The sequence below is a fragment of the Zalophus californianus genome, chromosome 14 (genome assembly GCF_009762305.2).
Source record: "Zalophus californianus isolate mZalCal1 chromosome 14, mZalCal1.pri.v2, whole genome shotgun sequence".
Lineage (NCBI taxonomy): Eukaryota > Metazoa > Chordata > Mammalia > Carnivora > Otariidae > Zalophus > Zalophus californianus.
The window spans coordinates 71,382,464-71,403,940 of NC_045608.1; the positions used below are offsets into that span (position 1 = coordinate 71,382,464).

The 21,477-nt window shown below is 38.6% G+C and overlaps 1 protein-coding gene across 1 annotated transcript; it reads left to right on the forward strand.

Annotated features, from left to right (window-relative positions):
• Positions 1–15,540: 15,540 nt before the first annotated feature.
• On the forward strand, positions 15,541–15,995 carry LOC118356297 (programmed cell death protein 5-like). The gene has a single exon (XM_035724070.1). It carries the CDS (start codon positions 15,541–15,543, stop codon positions 15,916–15,918), a length of 378 nt encoding a protein of 125 aa, XP_035579963.1. The 3' UTR covers positions 15,919–15,995.
• The last annotated feature ends 5,482 nt before the right edge of the window (positions 15,996–21,477 follow it).

Genomic DNA, 21,477 nt, shown 5'->3' on the forward strand with positions numbered 1-21,477 from the left:
ATGACAATCTAGAGTCAAGAGTCAGAATTTCATATAGTACAGAGCTAAAAAGACTGGGCATCTCCTTCAGAGAATGGGTTGGATCCTTTATAGCCTGGAGAGCTGAAATAAATGAGGGTTTCCTTGGAACACATAACCTATTCCTTATGTTGTTCTGGATTATCAAACACAGTGTTCCACCCTCACTTCTAGTAGTAGGTATGGGTGTGTGACATTAGCTGGGTTAATAATGATAAGGAATCACCCACGAAAAGATGTGAGATATAAGTTGATCAAACTAGAATCCTCCCCTGGAATGTTCTGCCATTGGAGGTTGAAAGATAGCTCTCAATTTCTTTTAGAACTTGATCCAAAATATATACAGAAGTTTAGAGATATCAGCAACCATACATGTTGGCACATGGAGAATGTCGGAGGTGGGGGCAGGAGGCAGAGAGAGGGAGAAGCAGACTCCCCAGTGAGCAGGGAGCCTGACATGGGGCTGGGTCCCAGGACCCTGAGATCATGACCTGAGCTGAGGGCAGACACTTAACGGACTGAGCCACCCAGGCGCCCCTGGAAGTTCAACATTTCTAAGACTGGTTGTGAATTAGTCCCATATTTGTCACAGTTGGAGCACTCATATGTTTACGGATCAAATAGAACTGTCCCATCAGAGACACATAAGAAAAACAAGATTCTGTCTGTGAACATGGGACCATAGATTGCTACATCCCAGTGCAGAGTTTTCTTTTTGTTGCTGTTGTTGTTGTTGTTCGGGGGGTGAGGAGAATTCAGGTTGTTTTTATTCCTTTTTTATTATTAACATATAATGTATTATTTGTTTCAGAGGTACAGGTCTGTGATTCATCAGTCTTAACACAATTCACAGTGCTCACCACAACACGTACCCTCCCCAATGTCCATCACCCAGAGTTTTCTTAACAACATACTCTGAGAGCTCAAGACAGTGCATGCCTTGCTCCTAACTTGGAACAAAACCTTGGTCTACTTTGAGTTCCTGTTTGAAGTCTCCAGCTTCAAATGATACTCCTCCTCAAGCGCCTATTTTCCTGACCAATGAAATATATCTAAAGGGAAATTTGCTGCTTTCTTCATAATAAACTAGCTTCTTTCCCATCCCTGTATTAAGATCTTGTGTAATCTCCTCAATGACAGAAATCTCATATTAGTTTTTATATGTCACATAACTGTGAGTTAAAGTTTCTGAGCAGCAAGCACTAATTATTTTGCTTGTTAATTTAAAGAACTTTGTCTTAACCATATTAATTAGGGGAAAAAAGATCATGGAAAAGAAGAATTTTTAAATGTAACCAAACTCAGATAATTTGTCTTGAGCAATACAGCAGAATGAAGAATCTCAGTATTATTGCTTAAAATCTGAGTCTCAACAATTACTTGTGCTCAAATAAAATGAGTGCTTTATATTAGAAAGGGAAAAGTTTACAGTGGGTAGTGAAGCTTGTCAAAACTGTTGGAAATGTGGTAAGAATAAAAAGGTAAAGTAGGACTTATAGGTGTAAAGTTTTTGCATTAATAGCTGTTTCAAATGTCACTGAAACAAATGATTTGTGTAAGTATGATAATACACTTTCCCATAAGTGGGCACCTCATTAAGCACAGTCCCTCCTCAGCTGAGCTAAAAACCATTTTACCACCTATTTTACAGATTCATTCATTTTACCACCTATTTTACAGATTTTCAGCCTTTCAGGGAAATTGTTTTGTGTCAAAAAAAAAAAGCTTAAAAACATTTCAATGAATCATTAACAATAGTGGTCTTTGTTCAAGTAGCAGACATATTTTCTATAAATAAAGTATGTCCACAGACAATTTGTGAGTGTGTGTGTGTAATTGTAATTAGCTTTAAAGTAAAATAATGTTTGATTAATTATTAATTTTGCTTTATGTAGAAGTGTCCCTGAACCACGGTTGTTTTAAACAGAATTAAATAACTTCTTCAAGGTTCAAAGATACCATGTTAACCAAGTAGGATAATTTTTTCTACCCCAACCAAAATTATCTATATAGTAGAAGTTTCATTCTTATTATGTCCCTGTTTGTCTCATTTTCCTGGCTCAGTGTAATAGACTATTCAAAAGTCAACCAAACACTTGATAGATTTCCACATAGGGAGAAAGTGGAGAAATCACTGCATCTAACCCTCTCCAAACACAGAGATGCTCTCATAGTCTAGAGACCTGGTACAAAGATATGTTATAAAGAACAGAAGAAAGAGTCGTCACAAGATTGAACAGGCAAGGATGAGGAGGAAATTGGTTTGGAATCAGTCTTTCTCTTGCCACAAGTGCTGCTCCTTTCAGGAGCTTAGTGAATTTGGGACCAAGACCCTTTTTCCTTCACTCTGTGCTTGGCTGAGTATGAGGCCACTCTAATGTCTGAAAACAAGGACTGACCAATTGATGCTATCATGTCCACACCTGACTTTCAGATTTTGGCACACCGGTCTGTACCAGTCATCTATATTGGAGACTCTTGATCTCTAATGCTTCATTTCTTTTATTTAAAAGACATTTGGATTCTTTACATTGCTGGGAAAGTTCATAGATGAAATCTCAAATTATTTAATCAAATATTTTCTTTTGTTTGTGTTTAATTTAGTTAAAGCTAGAGACTTGCAGAGGAGGGAATGCCAGATTCACATTGTATGTGTTAACCCTCTTGGCAGATTCAGTGGCTCTCCCTTTTAGATTCTAGGATATGACCTCCAGGATTGTGTTGCCTGTGTCCACAGCCTGGCCCTAACTTGAGAGTCCACCTAAGCTTCCGTTTCCTCCTCTGTAAAATGAATATAGTACTGGTAACTATCTCAGGACTTGGGCAGACATTAGGGGAGATGATGTATATAAAATACGAAGCACTCTTCCTGGTAGATACTGAATACTCAAAGTTCTTGTGACTATTACTTTACATAGATGCCTTTGCTACTTACATTGCCATCCACTCTTCTGACAGTTCTCTTTATCTACCCTTCCTAATGGGGTATCTGGGATAGATTCTAGAACATAAAAATAAACTGTGAGGTAAAAACTTAAGACATTTGAATAAAATATGGCTTTAGTTAATAATTATGTATCAATATTGTTCATTAATTTTAACAAAGGTACCACACAGATGAAAGATGTGAATAATAAGGAAAGTGGGTGTGGGGTATGTGGGAACCCTGTATTGTCTTTATAACTAAAACTGTTCTAAAATAACTGATAAATTTCAAGAGCTCATCTAAGGTAGTGTGACTTATTGATGATTTAAAGTTGAGATTGGCAAACATTTTTTGTTAAGGGTGGGATAGTAAATAACTTAGGCTTTGTGAGCTACATATGGTATCTGTCACATGTACTTCTTTGTTTATAACCCTTTAGAAATATACAAATAATTCTTATCTGTAGGGTCGTACAAAAACAGAGTAAAATGCCAAAGACCATAGTTGCAGAAGCCCTGATTTAAAATAACATATAGAGAAGAGGGACTTGGAATTTGTCCCTTCAGTGCACATGTAGATTTTTCTTAGTGTCCAGGTGCCATTCCTTCTTCAGGTCCAAGGACCATCCCTTCTTTCTCATCATGATCAAATGTACCATTCCTGGCTAATTTCATCTTTCCCCAGGAGATAAAGTTAGTAATGATGATGGTACCCACAGTGTCATGGCTCCTTAGAACCTGTTTTATTGAAATAACTCAGAACTTCTTGCCTGTCTAGTTCCCTACCACCATTCCCTCATGGCACTGCATCATTGATTTAGCCATCAATGAATACTGGCTTCTAATGATTCTCTTAAAAGTTGTTACTGTGCTTTGTTGATGGTAACCTCAAATAAAAGTCGTTCTCAGAGTATGCAGGAAAATGTGGACAGTAATTAATTTTCTAGACATGCTAATTTTACCGTTCAGAATTTCATAGTATAAAGGTTGAATGACACGTCTTCCAACCATGCCTTGCCTTGGACTCTAGGTTGTCATCATTGCATCCCTAGAATATAATCTCTTTCAGTGTTGACTGCACCCTTGCCTTCCATTAACCAGTGGGGAGGAGAGGCATTAGCCTTTTGTATAGAATGGGAAAGCTACCCCTATTTGCATGAGTGTTCTTTCTTCATGCAGCCTGGTTTAAGACCAATTTAGGAAAGCACAGAGCCACCATATTGATCAGAGGTGAAAGAGGACATGGATTAAAATGGCCACTTGGTGTTGGGAAGCCATAGTCTCAGAAGCCCTCAGGGGAGATGTGTGACCACTTCCAGGGGTCTTCCTCAATCATGGCACAAAGTCTGCAGGGGAAGTGCCAAGACTTCCCTAGGGAGTTTAAAACTGCCATCGCAAGGGAAGCACTGCCACCATAAGGAACCTCTGCCATCATCCCATGTGCTACTATTTTTACTGCTTGCAGATGCTAAAGATCAGAGGCAGCCCTGTGGTTGGAACATGGAGGATTGAGAGTAGGTCTAAGGATCTGTGGTAGATGGTCAGTAGCCCAGAGTCCTGAACTTGAACCAGATTAATCGTTGTGACAGTACCATTCTGGAATCTCAGTCTCACCCAGTACCCCAAAAGGAATTTCCTATCAGCCGGCTAGAGTGATCTGCTCACCCTTGTAGAACTGGGCTCGACCATGGGGCCCTGGGATGACCACATAAGAACAAATCATATTGCAAATCTGCATTCCATTCCATTTCTTTTTTTTTTTTTTTTTTTTTTTGCCACTGTTGTAGGCTTTGGGGATAGAGATGAAAAATGTTTCTGGAACTTTTAAACAAGTGTGTGTATCATGCGTCCTATCCCTTCAGGCCCTCGCTGTGTAAGAACTAACTGGCAGAACTAACTCAGACTAAGATGTTAATCCTGATAATATCTTAATTCCAGATAATGCACTTTTATTCAACAAGATCTTCTTTTAATGCCTAACACAAAGTTGTAACCTCTGACTATGCTCGTTGAAACACGTAGATTCACAATTAACTGGCCACAGAGCATTACTGAGCTCCAGCTCCTTAGCAGGGATTACCATTTTAAATGTACCCTGCTGAATCCATCTTAAAAACTCAACGAAGAGAAGCAATATTTATTTAGGATTTGGGAGGTGGGGTGGATAGTCCATCTATTCTTCCAGATATTCCAACATCTAGCCCTGAATTATATTAGATAATTAAGAAGCCATATGCTTGGATTGAATATTCTTCATGTACTCAGCCTTCCCGATTTCCAAACCCTGTGCTTAGAGTTGCTTTTATTGATTTGAGTTTTGATGTGACACCATTAAACGAACGGTAGAGCAGAGGAACCTAATTAAACTTGACACTGTGCTTCCTGAAAAGGTGTTATTGAGAATTTTGTTAATCAAAATACACACTTGTACGAGGACTTAGAGCAGTGAAAAAAAAAATCGGTCTAATTTTTCTGAATATGGATGGCTTTTGTAAACAAGATATGGAGGCCTGTGTATGTTTTCTTGTTTACTGCCAGAAAACTTACAACCAGGTTTCAGGCTCAACTCCAAAAAGACTTTGTGACATCACAGTTGCCTAAACTGACTTCAGATTCGATCTGTCCTCTTTTTCCAGCTCATTTTGCTTTTTATGTAAACTGTATCAACTTTATTTAATCCTCCTGTTATATTCACATATTTGTAAGTTAACCTTACATTCTTTTTGGAACAAGCCTGGTTATAAACAATTAAGAAGTTATGACAAAACTGCTCTGGAGAAATTTTATGTTGTTGAGGAGTGTGGGCTTTGGAATTACACAGGTTTGGATCCACTCTTAGATCTGCTTCTTAGGAGTTCAATGACCTTGGACAAGTTTCTTAATTTGGTATATCATATTCCAGAGGTGTCATAACTGCTGATTAATCTCCCTATTGTCTTTGTTCCTAATGTTATCTTCCCTTTAGCTTTTCTGTGCATGTGAGCTTTCTAACACATGTCTTATTATGGTAGCAAATGAGATAAGACAGTCTTAGATAATTTTCACTTAGTGATGAATACCAACATGGAAAAAGATCTGGAGATCTAGATAAGAGTTGTATTCTCTAAAAGAACTAGGAATGATCTTCAAAATACCATATTTATACTACATAGTACATATACTATGTATTTATACATATATAATATATATATGTGTGTGTGTGTGTGTGTGTGTGTATATATATATATATATATATATATGGTAAAGTATATGTCTCTAAGCCTTTAATTCTTTATTTCACACCGGAATTCATAATCTGCCCTGCCTCTTAATTTATATTACTGATGTTACTGGTGTCAATCAGAAACACAGGACAAAGCACTTAATTTGTTGGCTGACATCAATATTTTCCCTCAATTAATACAAATAGGATTACTTCTCAGCAATATACTATACATCAAAAAGATAGTGTCTATCCTTGAAACAAACAAAAAAAACCAATACATCAGAGTTTAACAAGTCTCTTCTATCTAATGAATGAATTTATAGTTTCAAAGAATAGTAAACCTGTCAAAGGGAATTAAATGATATGTTGTACCAGGAGTAACTTCTGTGTCTGGCATTTGTGTTAGGTTGTTACAGGAAAAAAGAACATGTGAACCTTGAAAATAAACCTGTCTTTGATGTTATTGTTAAGCTTGACTCTTCTGGAGATTAAACTGGCAGGTAGTAAAATGTATCATGCAAACATAAATGTGATATTTTTGTTCTATTTTAAGTTTCTCATGGAAAATGGTTTTGTGATTGGTCTTTGAACAGAACTTTATTTATAATCCTATTTGCAACTTGGAGATTTCACCTCAGAAGGCATGCTGCTCTGGCTTTTGTAATTCTGAAAATGTCACTGCTGTCATTTGTCAAATATGCCTGAAATCTGCCTTTTCAGTAAGTGACATCTCCCACTCCTTTCAGGTGAAACTTTTTACTCCTTTTGTTGCTTTTTTTTTTTTTTAAGAGAGACTTCGATATTTGGAGTCTGATTTTGACAATAGGAATGATTAATTAAATTAATAAGTCACAGTTATTTTAGTACAGCACTGGACTTTTTTTTCATGTTTTTACCTTGGGATGCAACACCATTTTATTGCATTCATAAAATAGATTATATGTCTTCTTACCTGGAAAAAAAATCATGAAGGAAAATTGCCTTCCCAATGCAAGCAGATTTTTACCTACTCCTCTATGGTTGATTCCTTCCTTTTCTTCCCATAAACCTTGGGAAATGCTTTCCTTTTGCTTTTGCTTACTGCTAGAGTCCACATGATGATTGCACCTTCTCCGCTGGGGCTGGGAATTTACAAGTCCTGCAGTCCTGTCTTCTGGCCGACCTGTCTGTCCTTTGGCCAGTGGCTTAACTTCACCGCTTCTAGGTACATCATCTGTGAGATGTGGACTGTACCTCCTCACATTCTGGGGCATGTTGTGAGGATAAATTAATGTTTGCAGTACACATTGAAGCTTAGAGCTGCAAAATGCTTTATAACTTCAAAATACCACTATGTTAATAGCAGGCTCACTTATGAGAAAGCTGCTAAATACAAACCTTCCCCTCTCTGGAGCTCAGTGACCTTTCTATTTATCCCGCTAATTCCATAGTATCTCCCAAAGGAATATTCTGTACTTCTCCAACCTGGATTCGCTTCTCACGTAATAAATGTGGCAAACCTGGAATGCATGCATGGAAAAAAAGAAGGAATTTATTTATTTAAGTAATGCTTGTTCACCTGGAATGTACTAGCAGCTGGATTCCTGCTGAATCAAGAATCTTATTTGTTCTGGCAGGTCACCCAATGTTGTTTATCAATTTTCATTCCCACTAACAGAATTAGGCTCCCAAACCATTTCTAATCAGTTTTCTTCCCTGCATTTTGGAGGCTTTAAGTTGAAGGGATACATTTAACACAGTCATAGCCCATTACTTACCAGAGGAATGGTGGCCTCTGCTTTGTCTGTGTCAGAACCAAGCTTTCTAAAAAGTTTTCTAACCCAAGATGTCAAACCACGTGCAAATATCTATTCTTTGGGACTGGCAAAGTTTAAATGATGTGCTTTGCAGTTTCCTTGATATTATAATCATGTAAATATCATATTTTAAAGATGTCTTTGTTATGAACTAGTTTAGTGATCAAACAGGTATAAGATATAAAATCTTAGTTATTACTTTAAAAGTTGTTTCTATCTCAAATGAAGCCATTTCTTTACATTATTTTTCTAATAATGAATATATATTCAACTAGACTCAATTTATGTCTTTTGACTTATTCCTCATAGGGCCAATGAGTCAATGACTTACAATGTCATAATCGCTCTTGATGGGCAGGGTGGTCCTCCAAACCAGAAATGGACAGTCAGGAGTTTTATTAAGAAATAAAGAATAATAGAAAATATAGCCAGTTTCCCAGTACTGATTGGCATTCTGTGAAGAAGGATGCAAGGATTTGAGTAAAACTGGGGCCAAAGTCCTAAAAATACCTCAGTGGAAGAGAGATAGTAATTTAATGAATATTGGTGAAAATTTAGATATAGTCCAAATCTAGATGTGAGACCAGGATTCAGCATAGATGCCAGTCTGTAGGTCATGCTGGGGACACCCAGAAGCACTATCTGGTCCTGTAATGACCATAGTTCTTATCTCTCTACTCTACTCTATATGTGAGAAGCACTATTATTACCCTGGTGACAAAACCAAGGACATAGAAGGTTATGGCAATCTCAAGGTTACAAAATGAGAAAGTAAAGGGAGTAAAAGTCAAACCCAAGTGGTCCAGCTCTGCGTATAAGATCTTGAAAAAGCATAGGGCCTAGTGATTAAGAGCATGTGTTGTAGAATCACGGTTCTGGGGTCTCTGTGATCTTGGGCAACTTACTTAACTTCTCATTGCCTCAGTTTCTTTATATATGTATATACATATATATAAAAGGAGATTAAAATATCACCCACCTCCTAAGGTTATCAAGATTAAAAACATAATACATATAAAGCCTAAGAAGAGTTCTTGATACATAGTTCAGTAAACAATAAATATATAGTTATTGTCAATTACAAAGGAACCGATAGTACAGAATCGTCAAATATTGTGGGCCACAATAATTAAGTAGGACTATAATCCTTGAGGCATATATAGAACATGAGAAGTGTAAGGAAATGCCAGAAGCTATACTTTGTTGTTATTGTTATTTATTTTACACCCACAAAACCTGTGTGTTGGAGTTTCTTCTTCTGGAGATGATGTTGGGATCTTGATGGTTTGATGGGTTTCTTGATGACAGAGTTTTAAACATTTATTTACTTTTCCTCCTGATATAAAACTAAAATGAAATTTAAAAATTAACTTCAATCTGCAGCAGTAATGAGAATAGGTGGGTGACCATCAGTGAGTTAGAGATTTCATACATTTTTTTTTTTAGATTTTATTTATTTGAGAGAGAGAGAGAGAGAGAGACAGAGATAGTGAGAGAGAGCACAAGTGGGGAGGAGATGGAGAAGCAGGTTCCCCGCAGAGCAGGGAGCCCGATGTGGGGCTCGATCTCAGGATCCTGGGATCATGACCTGAGCTGAAGGCAGATGCTTAACTGACTGAGCCACCCAGGAGCACTTCATACATTTTTTTAGATTAAAAATAGAGGAAGCAGTGCTAATGGAGGACATAGGAACCCCATTAACGCTGTCATGTCCAAAACAGTAGCCATTAGCCATATGTAGCTATTGGTCCCCTGAAGTGTGGCTGGTCTAAATTGACATGTGCCATAAGTACAAGATATATATCAGTTTTTGAAGATTTAGTATGAAAAAGAATGCAGAATATCTCGATTTTTATGCTGATTACATGTTGCAATAATATTTTTGATATATTAGATAAATTGTTACTAAAGTTAATTTAATTTTTTAAATTTTTTAATGTGGCTTTTAGAAAATTTTAAATTATACAAAAGGCTCTCATTTGTAACTTACACTGTACTATTATTAGATAATTCTGCTCTTATCTGGATGTGCAGAAGGGCTCTTAACCCCAAAGAAATTCTCATGTCCAAGGTACATGATGTGAAGAAGGGCAAAGATCAGAAGGATTCATAACTGGGAGACAAACTTGAAATCTACCTAAGGAAAAGCTGGCTGTTTCCTTCCATTTCCCATTCCCCATCTCTCTGTAAGCAGATCGGTCAGAACCAGGTATGGATCCTAGGGTTGGTGGCAAGGCAGACACTTAAATTCTAAAAAACGGTGTCAGGGTGTACTAGAGGAACTGGTATAGGACACAGGGATACAAGAGAAAGTTCTTCCCATCCTGGCATTTAGAATTTTCATAGTATAATTGCTACTTGACAGTCCATTCATCTCAAATCAAAGTCTGCCAATTTAGTGACCCTGCTGATGTACACAGTCAATTTTCCTAAGGAATAATTGTTTAAAATATAATTGAACAATCAAGGGTCACCAGATTTTTTTTTAAAGATTTTATTTTATTTATTTGAGAGAGAGAGTGAGAGAGAGAGAGCACAAGAGGGGGTAGGGTCAGAGGGAGAAGCAGACTCCCCGCTGAGCAGGGAGCCCGATGCGGGACTTGATCCTGGGACTCCAGGATCATGATCTGAGCCGAAGGCAGTTGCCCAACAAACTGAGCCACCCAGGTGCCCAGGTCACCAGATTTTTTAGAAAAAATTTGTATAAATGAAGGAGAAAGACCGAAATAGAGCAAAGTAACACCAAGGGAAGCAGACACATTGGAGATCAAAAGAAAATAAATTAGAACAAAGCAATCCTAATTAGTATCCTCAGAGAGATTTAAGAAGATATTACGGACATAAAAAGTGGAAGTAGTTTGTCTTAAATGAGTATTTAGGTCTACTGTAGTTACTTAAAATGTACCCTTGGGGAAAACGAGGTGAAGAGTGCATTGGACTTCTTTGTGCTGTCTCTGCCACTTCTATAATATGAGTTAATCTGTAATGATTTCAAAATAAACAGTTAAATAATGAAAATCAGTTTTAAATAACAGAGCTCCCCAAAATTGTGAAGAAGTATATTTCAACATAAAAAATTATCCCGGTGCCTGGGTGGCTCAGTCGTTAAGCGTCTGCCTTCGGCTCAGGTCATGATCCCAGGGTCCTGGGATCAATCCCCGCATCGGGCTCCCTGCTCAGTGGGGAGCCTGCTTTTCCCTCTCCCAACCCCCCTGCTTGTGTTCCCTTTCTCGCTGTGTCTCTCTCTGTCAAATAAATAAATAAAAATCTTAAAAAAATTGTCATAGAAAATTTTGAAGATAGGGGCACCTCGTTGGCTCAGTCGGTTAAGTGTGTGCCTTCAGCTCAGGTCATGATCCCAGGGTCCTGGGATCGAGCCCCGCATCAGGCTCCCTGCTCAGCGGAGAGTCTGCTTCTCCTTCTCCTACTCCCCCTGTTTGGGTTCCCTCTCTGGCTGTGTCTCTCTCTGTCAAGTAAATAAATAAAATCTTTAAAAAAAAAGAAAAGAAAATTTTGAAGATAGAGTTGGAAAATCTTTCAGATCATAAAATTGAAAGAAAAACATGAAATGTATCCATGGAAGAGGAGAATAATACCTTGTCAGACATTAAAATTATTTAGTCTTAGAATTATTTAGTCTTAATAATGTGAGCATTGTTTATTGGTTTTCAAATTTTGAAGTTATCCTAAAAACAAATCACAAATCAGGAAGTAAAATTTTCAGCTGCCAAAGGATAAAGTTATAGTGATCATCATTATGACTCTGTCTTTATTTTCAAACAACTGTGGCTATATGGAGTTTTATCATCAGTCTCAGCTCTCGTTTGGTTTTCAATAATCTCTTTCTCTAACTCTCTCGATCTCTTTTCCTCCCTCCCTCTCTCTATCCATCCTCAGATCCTCCATTCATTCAGTGGCTGTGAGACCTGAAGTTCTTGTCCCCTCTGGGAAGGTCTGGGGTTGTTAGGTTTCACCACCTCTGTCCTGAGGTCTAGGAGGTTGTGGGGGGCAGTATGGATATCTTTATTCTGGCTGGCTTTCTGTTTCAATTCCTTTTCTTTGCATTATATATATTTGCATCAAACCATGCAGGCCATACTTGGGTAAAGAAGTTGTCCGGGATTCTAGACCAACTTATGCACTGATGTTGGGGTCCAAGATAATAATCAAGACTTTCCTTTGCCTTTCCATATTCTTTTTTCCTGAAGATTTGATTTCCTTGTCCAAAAGAAGAGTGTTTGAGTCATGGTTAAATATGGGTATTTCTTGGTCTCTGACCCAGTGAAATAATATAGCTTCTCAGTATATTCAACCTACTCTTTTCTGTCTTCCTTGGATAACTAATGTCTGTAACTTCTGATTTACTGCTTCTAGACCTATTGTTGTTATTGCCCTGCCAAGAACTCTATAAAACCCCACATTAATAGAAAAATATTTGTGCCTCATTACCCATTTTTATTCTACTGGGCAAGAGATGGAGGTGATGCCAAGGAAGTCTAGAGCTGCACTAATCTAATTGGTGACATAAAGGCAAGTTGCAAGTTCTTTCATTAATATTGTCAGAAGAATCCTTCTGTCTGTCAGAGTCAGGATTCTGGCATTCACAGATACCACCTTCTTAAGAAATTTGGCCATCCTCTTAGTTCCTAATTTTAGCCTGATGGCTTTAAAAAGTCCAAGCCTAAGTCCCTGTGGTATAACAGCTCCCATTTCCAGTGTTTTTAAGGAAATGAATGTACCTGTTCCTTCATGGAATATGAGTGACTGTATCATCTAATTGCCTCATTTTGCAGCTGAGGAAGCTGAGGCATAAAGAGTATTTGTGTTGCATAGGTTTGTAAGGACAAATCCCAACCAGTTGGCTCTACACTTGAAAGCATATATGTATATGTATATGTATATTCATATATATATTTCAAAATGGCAATACTTGTTTTAAAAAAACTTCAAAATCCAGCAGTTCCTTAAAAATAAAACACTATGTACTTGTAATTCTGTTCTAAAAACTGGATAAGAAAAACTCTAGTCTTGTCTTCCTTTGTTTCACTAGATTAACCCACCCCCCACCTTTTTTTTTTTTTAACAACAGAAAGGGCTTCTTCATTGGTTTTACTTCTTTCTGTAGAACAGGGGATCTCTCCAGAGCTCATATTGTTTTCTCAAACCTTCTTTGTTTTAAACATGAAAATTTTCAGTCAACACCCTAAGAAATTCTGATTTGGGGGTTTGAGCCCAAGATTTTTGTAATCATGTAGTACCAGATGCTTCTGATCCAGAGTCCATAGAGTATTCTTTAAGCAAGTTTGCACTGGACTGTGAGTTCAATCAAGATCTAAATCTGCTGGGGAGCCTGGGTGGCTCAGTCATTAAGTGTCTGCCTTCGGCTCAGGTCATGATCCTGGGGTCCTGGAATCGAGTCCTACATCGGGCTCCCTGCTCCGGGGGAAGCCTGCTTCTCCCTCTCCCACTCCCCCTGCTTGTGTTCCTCTCTCACTGTGTCTCTCTCTGTCAAATAAATAAAATCTTAAAATCTAAATCTGCTAAGTCTTATTCACATAACCACAATATTATTACAAGTGTGAATCAGTCATGTGGTCAGATAGGTAATTTAACAATGGGGCAGAAAATTTTTTATCTGTAATGTATATTGACACCCACATAATAGATTTTCAATGAAAATTTATTGAAAAAGGATTAGTACTAGGCTTTAACAGCCAAATAGAGAGCAGCTTCTTTGTCCAGTCTGTTGTCCTGGGTGAATAAAGTATGGTTTATTATAGGCTTTGAAATATTGCCCTACAGTGATATTGGAACTTCTTTCATTGGGTTTCTTTCCATCTGTTAGGCAGGTAATCAGTTATAAAGGTTTGTCACTATATTGACAGGTCGATTTTTCTAATTCCTGATATATACAGAGTGGGAGATAGAACATTCTGTCTGTTTCTTCTCTTCACAAATTTAAGACACAAGTATCATTCAGAGTCCCATAGAGTATGTAAAATGGAGACATGATGGAGCCAGAGACTAGGGTGTAAATTTCAGTCCTGCCACTTAGTATAAACTTGAGAACCTCAGTTTCTTCTGTTAATATAATTTCATTTATCTTTTGGAGTTGGTGTGAGATGTCAGGAGATAAGGTATTTTCTGGTGATGTTTAATGATATTTTCTCAACAAATATTAGTTTCGTTTTATTCTTCCTATCTTCTTTAACCATGTAGCTAAGTGTCCTCCACCAATTGTGAGTCATACTGTTCCTGTCTGACAGATCAGGCTTACCTGAATCTAGAGTATTTCTTTAGTCATTTAACTCATCATTCATCTGTATAGTATTTGCTCTCATGGAAAATGGGGTAGTGTGTAGATACTTCCAGTGGAATGATGGATATGGGCAGAAGTGAATATATTTGTGGAGGCAGAGCCCAATGGATGTTGGGATTTGATATGATTTAGGAAGGAGAGCCAAGGATTATACACATATTTTTGGACTGCATATTGGAGCCGCTTAGGAAGATGGGGAAATGGAAGGAACAAGAGTATTGGGAGGGAACAAAACAGAACCAAGAGTTATATTTTAGACATGCCCACTGTACAATCAAATAAAGATGCCATATAATGTTGGGCTATATGCATCTTAAGTTCAAGGGGAGAGATGAAGGCTAGACATATAAACTTGGCAGTTGTGGACATACAAACCATATGCAGAGCATGGAACTTAATCTTTACATTGGAGAGAGCATCAATACAGAAAAAAACACAACAACCCACAAACCTATTGTTAAACCCCAGTTGTTCTAATATTTGGCAGAGGAGTAATGGAAAAGGAACCAACATAGAAAACTGATAAGGAAGGCCCAGAGAAGTAGGAGGAAAACAAAGGGGGGGGGAGGGGGTTATTAGGAAGTCACAAGAATAAAGTATTTTAAGAAGGGAGGGATGGTCAAATGTGTTAGGGGATGTTGCATATAGCAGCCCAGAGAATAAGGATAACTGACAAAAGCAGTTTCAGTTGAATGGTGGAAACAAAAGAGCATTTGATGCAAGTTAAAGAGAGAATGGGAATGCTACTTTTTTGGCTAGAGGAGCTTTTGTATATAATGAGACATCTCAACATAAATATCAATATGAAATGAAAGGAGAGCCTTGTTGTAAGTTTAATAAGCTTTCTCCAACTCTACTTCCTGTAAAGTGAAAAGGTTGAGTCACAGGTTACAAATGTTTATGCCCTGTATTTTCTTAAGACTCTAGCAAATAAGTTTAAGTGGTTGTTTCACCTTCTGCCTGATATTCAAGCAGCCCAATTCCAGCTTGACTGGCAGGACACAAAGACTTGACTAGTATCACTCACATTCTGGTCAAAAGTCTGTATCTATGACAGTTCATCTATCATTTCTGGGAAACAGCTGACCTCAATATTGCTGTCCATAAAGGAATTGAGAAGATGTGAAGGAAAAGCTGATGCTAAACTCCAAATTAAGGAAGAAGAGAGCTCAGTTATGTTAGGCCTTTCAGACCAGAGTCATATTCCCATTGTGAGAGAAAAGGAGATTGAATTTATACAGATGAAGAAGGCTTGAGTGGCCCCGGACTGCCGCACCATGGCGGAGGAGGAGCTGGAGGCTCTGAGGAAACAGACGCTGGCCGAACTGCAGGCGAAACATGGGGATCCTGGCGATGCAACACAACAGGAAGCAAAACACAGGGAAGCAGAACTGAGAAACAGTATCTTAGCCCAAGTCCTGGATCAGTCAGCCCAGGCCCGTTTAAGTAACTTAACACTTGTAAAGCCCGAAAAAACTAAAGCAGTAGAGAATTACCTCATACAGATGGCAAGATATGGACAACTAAGTGGGAAGGTATCAGAACAAGGTTTAATAGAAATCCTTGAAAAAGTAAGCCAACAAACAGAAAAGAAAACCACAGTTAAATTCAACAGAAGAAAAGTCATGGACTCTGATGAAGAGGACGATTATTGAAATTTAAGATGTTTAGAGACTGGAACTTAATGGAACAGTTCTAGGACAGATAATACTGGGTAGAAGTGAACATCTGATTCTTTACTTTGTTTATTGTCTATATGCCTTTTAAAAAAATAAACTTGTTATGCAAAATAAAAAAAAAAAAAGAAGCCTTGAGTGGTCAAGAAATTGTCTCCAAATTCTGATGGCTGTCATGTCTGTTTTTACATGACTGAGTCTGGATGTGTGATTGGATTTCACTTTATTATTATGAAGAAAGAAATACAGAAGATACATTTATCAGGCTGTGGTAGCTATATGAATTTTCCTTCTGATGGAAGTTAATAACATGTTTAAGACAGAATATGGAAACTCTTGCCTCTAAGTTAAATGTTTTATCTATTTCATATGGCCAGGACACAAAAGAAACTAATGCCTAATAAGACCAGACAAAAAAGCTCAAGCATTTTGTGTGTTTAGCCTTTTCTTGTTTATTGACTTGGTATTTAGGAGAATCTCCTCCCAACTTTAGCATCAATCATTTAGAACTACTGGTCTGATTGCCCAAAACACACACTGCATTCCCTGTCTGTGTACTTCTGGTCATGTTGTTACCATAGTGTGCACTTTCCTTGTCTCATCTTCCTCTGAAACTTACTGAAACTTTTCTTTTGGTTCTGTACATAATCAGTTTTTGTAAATATTCGATGTGTACATGAAAATAATATATAATCGCTAGTGGTTGGGTACAGTGTTCATATATGTATATGTGTACACACACACACACACACACACACACACACGTATGTTGTTCAAATACTCTGGATTCTTACTGATTTTGTTTATCAGTTCTCAAGAGAGGGTTATTAAAATCTCCCATTAATGTTGGCTTTGACAATTTCTCCTAGTACTTATGTTAGTTTTTACTATATACATTTTATGGAGTTTTACTAGTTGTATGGAACTTTAAATCTTATATCTTTCTTAATATGGGATCTCTTATCAATTTGTTGTGACCTGTATTGTTAGAAATTTGTTTTGCCTTCAGGACAGTTGTGCTTGATGTTAATATAACTATACTAGACATTTTGGGTAGTACTTGCTTGGTACACATATATTTTTAATCTTTTCAAATATTCCCTGACTTTATATTCTCAGTTATCATGATTTTTGTAATCTCACTTAACTGGAGAAATTAGACTTAAATATAGTGATTATTGATATGTTTTAATCCACAATCTAAAGTATATCTCATTTCTATTTGTCTTATTTTTGAATGTATCTTTTTTGTTGTTGTTCTCCTTTCCTGTTGTATGAAAGCAACACTAGTTTATGCAATACAGGCATATCTTGGAGATATTGTGGGTTCAGTTCCAGACATACCACAATAAAGCAGTAGCCTGGAACTGAACAACAAAGCAAATAAAATTAATTTTTTTGGTTTTTCCAGTGCATTATAAAAGTTACGTTTACACTATATTCTAATCTAGTTAGTTTGCAATAGCATTATGTCTAAAATAAATATATATGCCTTAATTAAAAATATTTTGTTGCTAAAAAATGCTAACCATCATTTGAGCTTTCAGCAAGTTATAACCTTTTTGCTGATGGAGGGTCTTACCTTGGGTTGAAGGCTGACTGATCAGGGTGATGATTGTGGAAAGTTGGGGTGGTTGTGGCAATTTCTTAAAATAAGACAACAGTACAGTTTGCTGCATCAATTGATTCTTCCCTTCATGGATGATTTCTTTGTAGCATGTGATGCTGTTTGATAGCATTACCCAGAGTAGACCTTTTTTTTCAAATTGAAGTCCGTCCTCGCAAGCCCTGCTGTTGCTTTATCACCTAAGTTTATGCAATATTCTAAATCCTTTGTTTTTATTTTTCAACAGTCTTCATGGTATCTTCACCATTCCATCTCAAAAGAGCCTCTTTCTTTGCTTATCCCTAATAAGCAACTCCCCATCTGATAAAGTTTGATCATGAGATTGCTGCAATTCAGTCCCGTCTTCAGGCCCCGCTTCTAATTCTAGTTCTCTTGCTATTTCCACCCCATCTTCAGTGACTTCCTCCACTGAAGTCTTCAAGTCATCCATAAAGTTTGGAGTAAGCTTCTTCTGAACTTCTGGTAATGTTGCTATTTTGACCTTTTCCCATGAACCACAGATGTTCTTAAATCTACAATGGTAAATCCTTTCTGAAAGATATTCAATTGATTTGCTCAGATCCAGCAGGGGAGCCACTATCAATGGCAGTTATAGCCTTACAAAATGTATTTCTTAAATAATAAGATTTGAAAGTCTAAATTATTCCTTGATCTATGGGCTGCAGAATGGATGTTGTCTTAGAAGGCATGAAAACAACATTAATCTCGTTGTTCACCTCCAACAGAACTCTTGGATGACTAGATACATTGTCGATGAGCAGTAATATTTTTAAAGGAATCTCTCTCTCTCTCTTTTTTTCCTGAGCAGTAGGTGTCAACAGTGGGCTTAAAATATTCATCAAACCATGTTATAAACAGATGTGCTGTCATCCAGGCTTTGTTGTGCCATTTATAGAGCCCAGGTGGAATAGATTTAGCAGATTTCTTAAGGGTCCTAGGATTTTCAGAATGGTAAATGGACATTGGCTTCAACTTAAAGTCATCAGCTGCATTAGCCCCTGACAAGAGAGTCAGACTGTCCTTTGATACTTAAAAGCCAGGCATTGACTTCTCTTCTCCAGCTATGAAAGTCTTTGAGGGCATCTTTCTTCAAGATAAAGCTGTTTTGTCTACATTGAAAATCCATTGTTTAGTGTAGCCACTTGTATTAATTATCTTAGGTAGATCTTCTGGATAATATGCTGCAGCTTCTTCATCAGCACTTGCTGGCTTATTTTGCACTTAGATGTTTTGGAGGTAGCTTCCAAAGCCTTATGACCAAACCAGCCTCTGCTAGCTTCAAATTTTTCTTAGGCAGCTTCCGTATCTTTTTCAGCTTTCATAGACTTGAAGAAGGTTAGGGCTTTGCTCTGGATTAGGCTTTGGCATAAGGTGATGTTGTGTTTGGTTTGATTTTTCTACCCACACCACCAAAACTTTCTCCATGTCAGCAATAAGGCTGTTTTGCTTTGTGATCATTTGTGTGTTCACTGGAGTAGCACTTTGATTTCTTTCAAGAATTTTTCCTTTGCATTCACAACTTAGCTACCTGTTTGGTACAAGAGGCCTAGATTTTGGCCTGTCCTGGCTTTTGATAGGCCTTTCTCACTAACTGTAACCATTTCCAGCTTTGGGTAGGTGGATTTATTATTTATTTATTTATTTATTTTTAAGATTTTATTTATTTATTTGACAGAGAGAGACACAGCCAGAGAGGGAACACAAGCAGGGGGAGTGGGAGAGGGAGAAGCAGGCTTCCCGCTGAGCAGGGAGCCCGATGGGGGGCTCGATCCCAGGACCCTGGGATCATGACCTGAGCCGAAGGCAGATGCTCAACGACTGAGCCACCCAGGTGCCCCTCCAGCTTTGGGTTTAAATCGAGAGACCAAAGACTCTTCCTTTCACTTGAATACTTAGAAGCCATTGGAGTGTTATTAATTGACCCAGTTTCAATATTGTTATGTCTGGGGGAATAGAGAGGCCTGAGGAGAAGGAGAGAGGCAGGGAAATGGGCTGGTCAGCCGAGCAGTCAGAACACATACAGCATTTATTTATTTATTTTTAAAGATTTTATTTATTTGTTTGACAGAGAGAGAGAGAGAGAGACAGCGAGAGAGGGAACACAAGCAGGGGGAGTGGGAGAGGGAGAAGCAGGCTTCCCGGCGAGCAGGGAGCCTGACGCGGGGCTTGATCCCAGGACCCCGGGACCATGACAGGAGCTGAAGGCCGATGCTTAACGACTGAGCCCCCCAGGGGCCCCACATACAACGTTTTTCAAATATGTTTCCTGTCTTATATGGGTGTAGTTCATGGCACCCCAAAACAGTTACAATGGGATCATCAAACATCACTTATCACAGGTCACTGTAACAAATGTAATAATAACGAAGAAGTCTGAAGTAGTGTGAGAATTATCAGAATGTGACACAGAGACACAAAGCGACCAAATGCTGTTGGAAAAAATGGTGCCGGTAGACTTGCTTGATGCAGAACTGCCACAAACCTTCAATCTGTAAAAACAACCCCTCACTATCTGTGAAGTGTAGTAAAGCAGAGCATAATAAAATGTATGTAAAAGGTATGCCTGTGTATAAATCGCCCGATATTAGTAGGTTAATGCAGTAGAAATTTAGCCCACATGCAAAACTGAAAAGCAGTTGTTCCTGGGTTGTGGGCTTTCTTCCAAGTGATGATATTAGGATTCTGCTTCCTTGTATGTTTGATTCAGGGTTCCCAGAGAAGGGAAAAATGCATGAGAGGTTTTTATGAATCAGACCAGGAAGCGATCCATCATTTCCACATCAAATTGACCGGGACTCAGTCACATGGCTACATCTAACTATAAGGAAGGCTAAAAAATGTAATCTACCTGTGTGTCCAGAAGTTCTAATAAATAAGTTTGCTAAATGCATAGCCAGGGGGCCAGAGTAGGCAGAAATGGCTGGAGTTAACTGTGGTCTCTCATAGGGAGCTCCAGGGGCCCTGGCTGGCAGCCTGAACAACCATGGCAGCTAGGTCTCCCCACGGGCACACAGTGGTGGAGGCTGGTGACAGGGATCAGGCCCAGAGCGTGCAGGTGCCCAGCTAGAGGGGCTAGCTTCAGGTGCATACCGTGCTGCAGGCCAGTGACTGCCTCTGGGCCCACAAGCAGCTGTGGGAGGCCAGGCTACTGGCGTGTTCTCCTGCAGCTGAGTTTCCCTCTGGGCATGCACACTGCAGTACTGTTGTGTGGTCATAGGTGCCAGGCCTGAGGCATGCACCTGCACAGCCAGAGGGGCTAGCCCCACGTGTATGCATGTCCCTGGGAGTCAGCCACGGGGGTGTCTAGGCTGGTGTCTCGAAGTCATACGGATGCAGTGGCCTAAGCTAGTTGCTGGTATCATTTCTGGACCCCGGCAGGGCAGAGGTGGGGGAAACAGGGAGGGATTCTGGTGACTGGCATCAGCAAACACAAATGCTTATGGGGTAAAAGTTGGTGACATCTGCAGAGGTCCAGTGTAGCTGTGGTGGTGGTCCATCAGTGACAGCCTCTGCCAGGTCTGTCTGTGGAGCAGCTCACTGTGAATTGTGATGATTCCTATTCTGTGGCTGCTGGTGGTAGCCCCTGCTTTTCTAATAGTTTTTTTTTTTTTTTTTCCCATATTGGCTCACACTTGGCCTTAACCAATTCATTAAAAAATTTTGGTTGTATTCTTACGAGCACACAGGGCATCCTGAGGCATCAAACCCAAGCTAGCCAGTCTGTGTGCTCCTTTTCTACTTGGAGGTGCCTGTTTTCCCTGGATTTTTGGTGAACTGGTTGCCCTGCAATAGCAGGTCTCTGATAACTTCGAGCAAAGTTATGATTTGCCATTGTCCAGTGGGTTTTATTGTTGTTGTAAAAAATGGGAGTGACATTCTTTTCCAGATTTCCACATAATAAGCTGAAATCA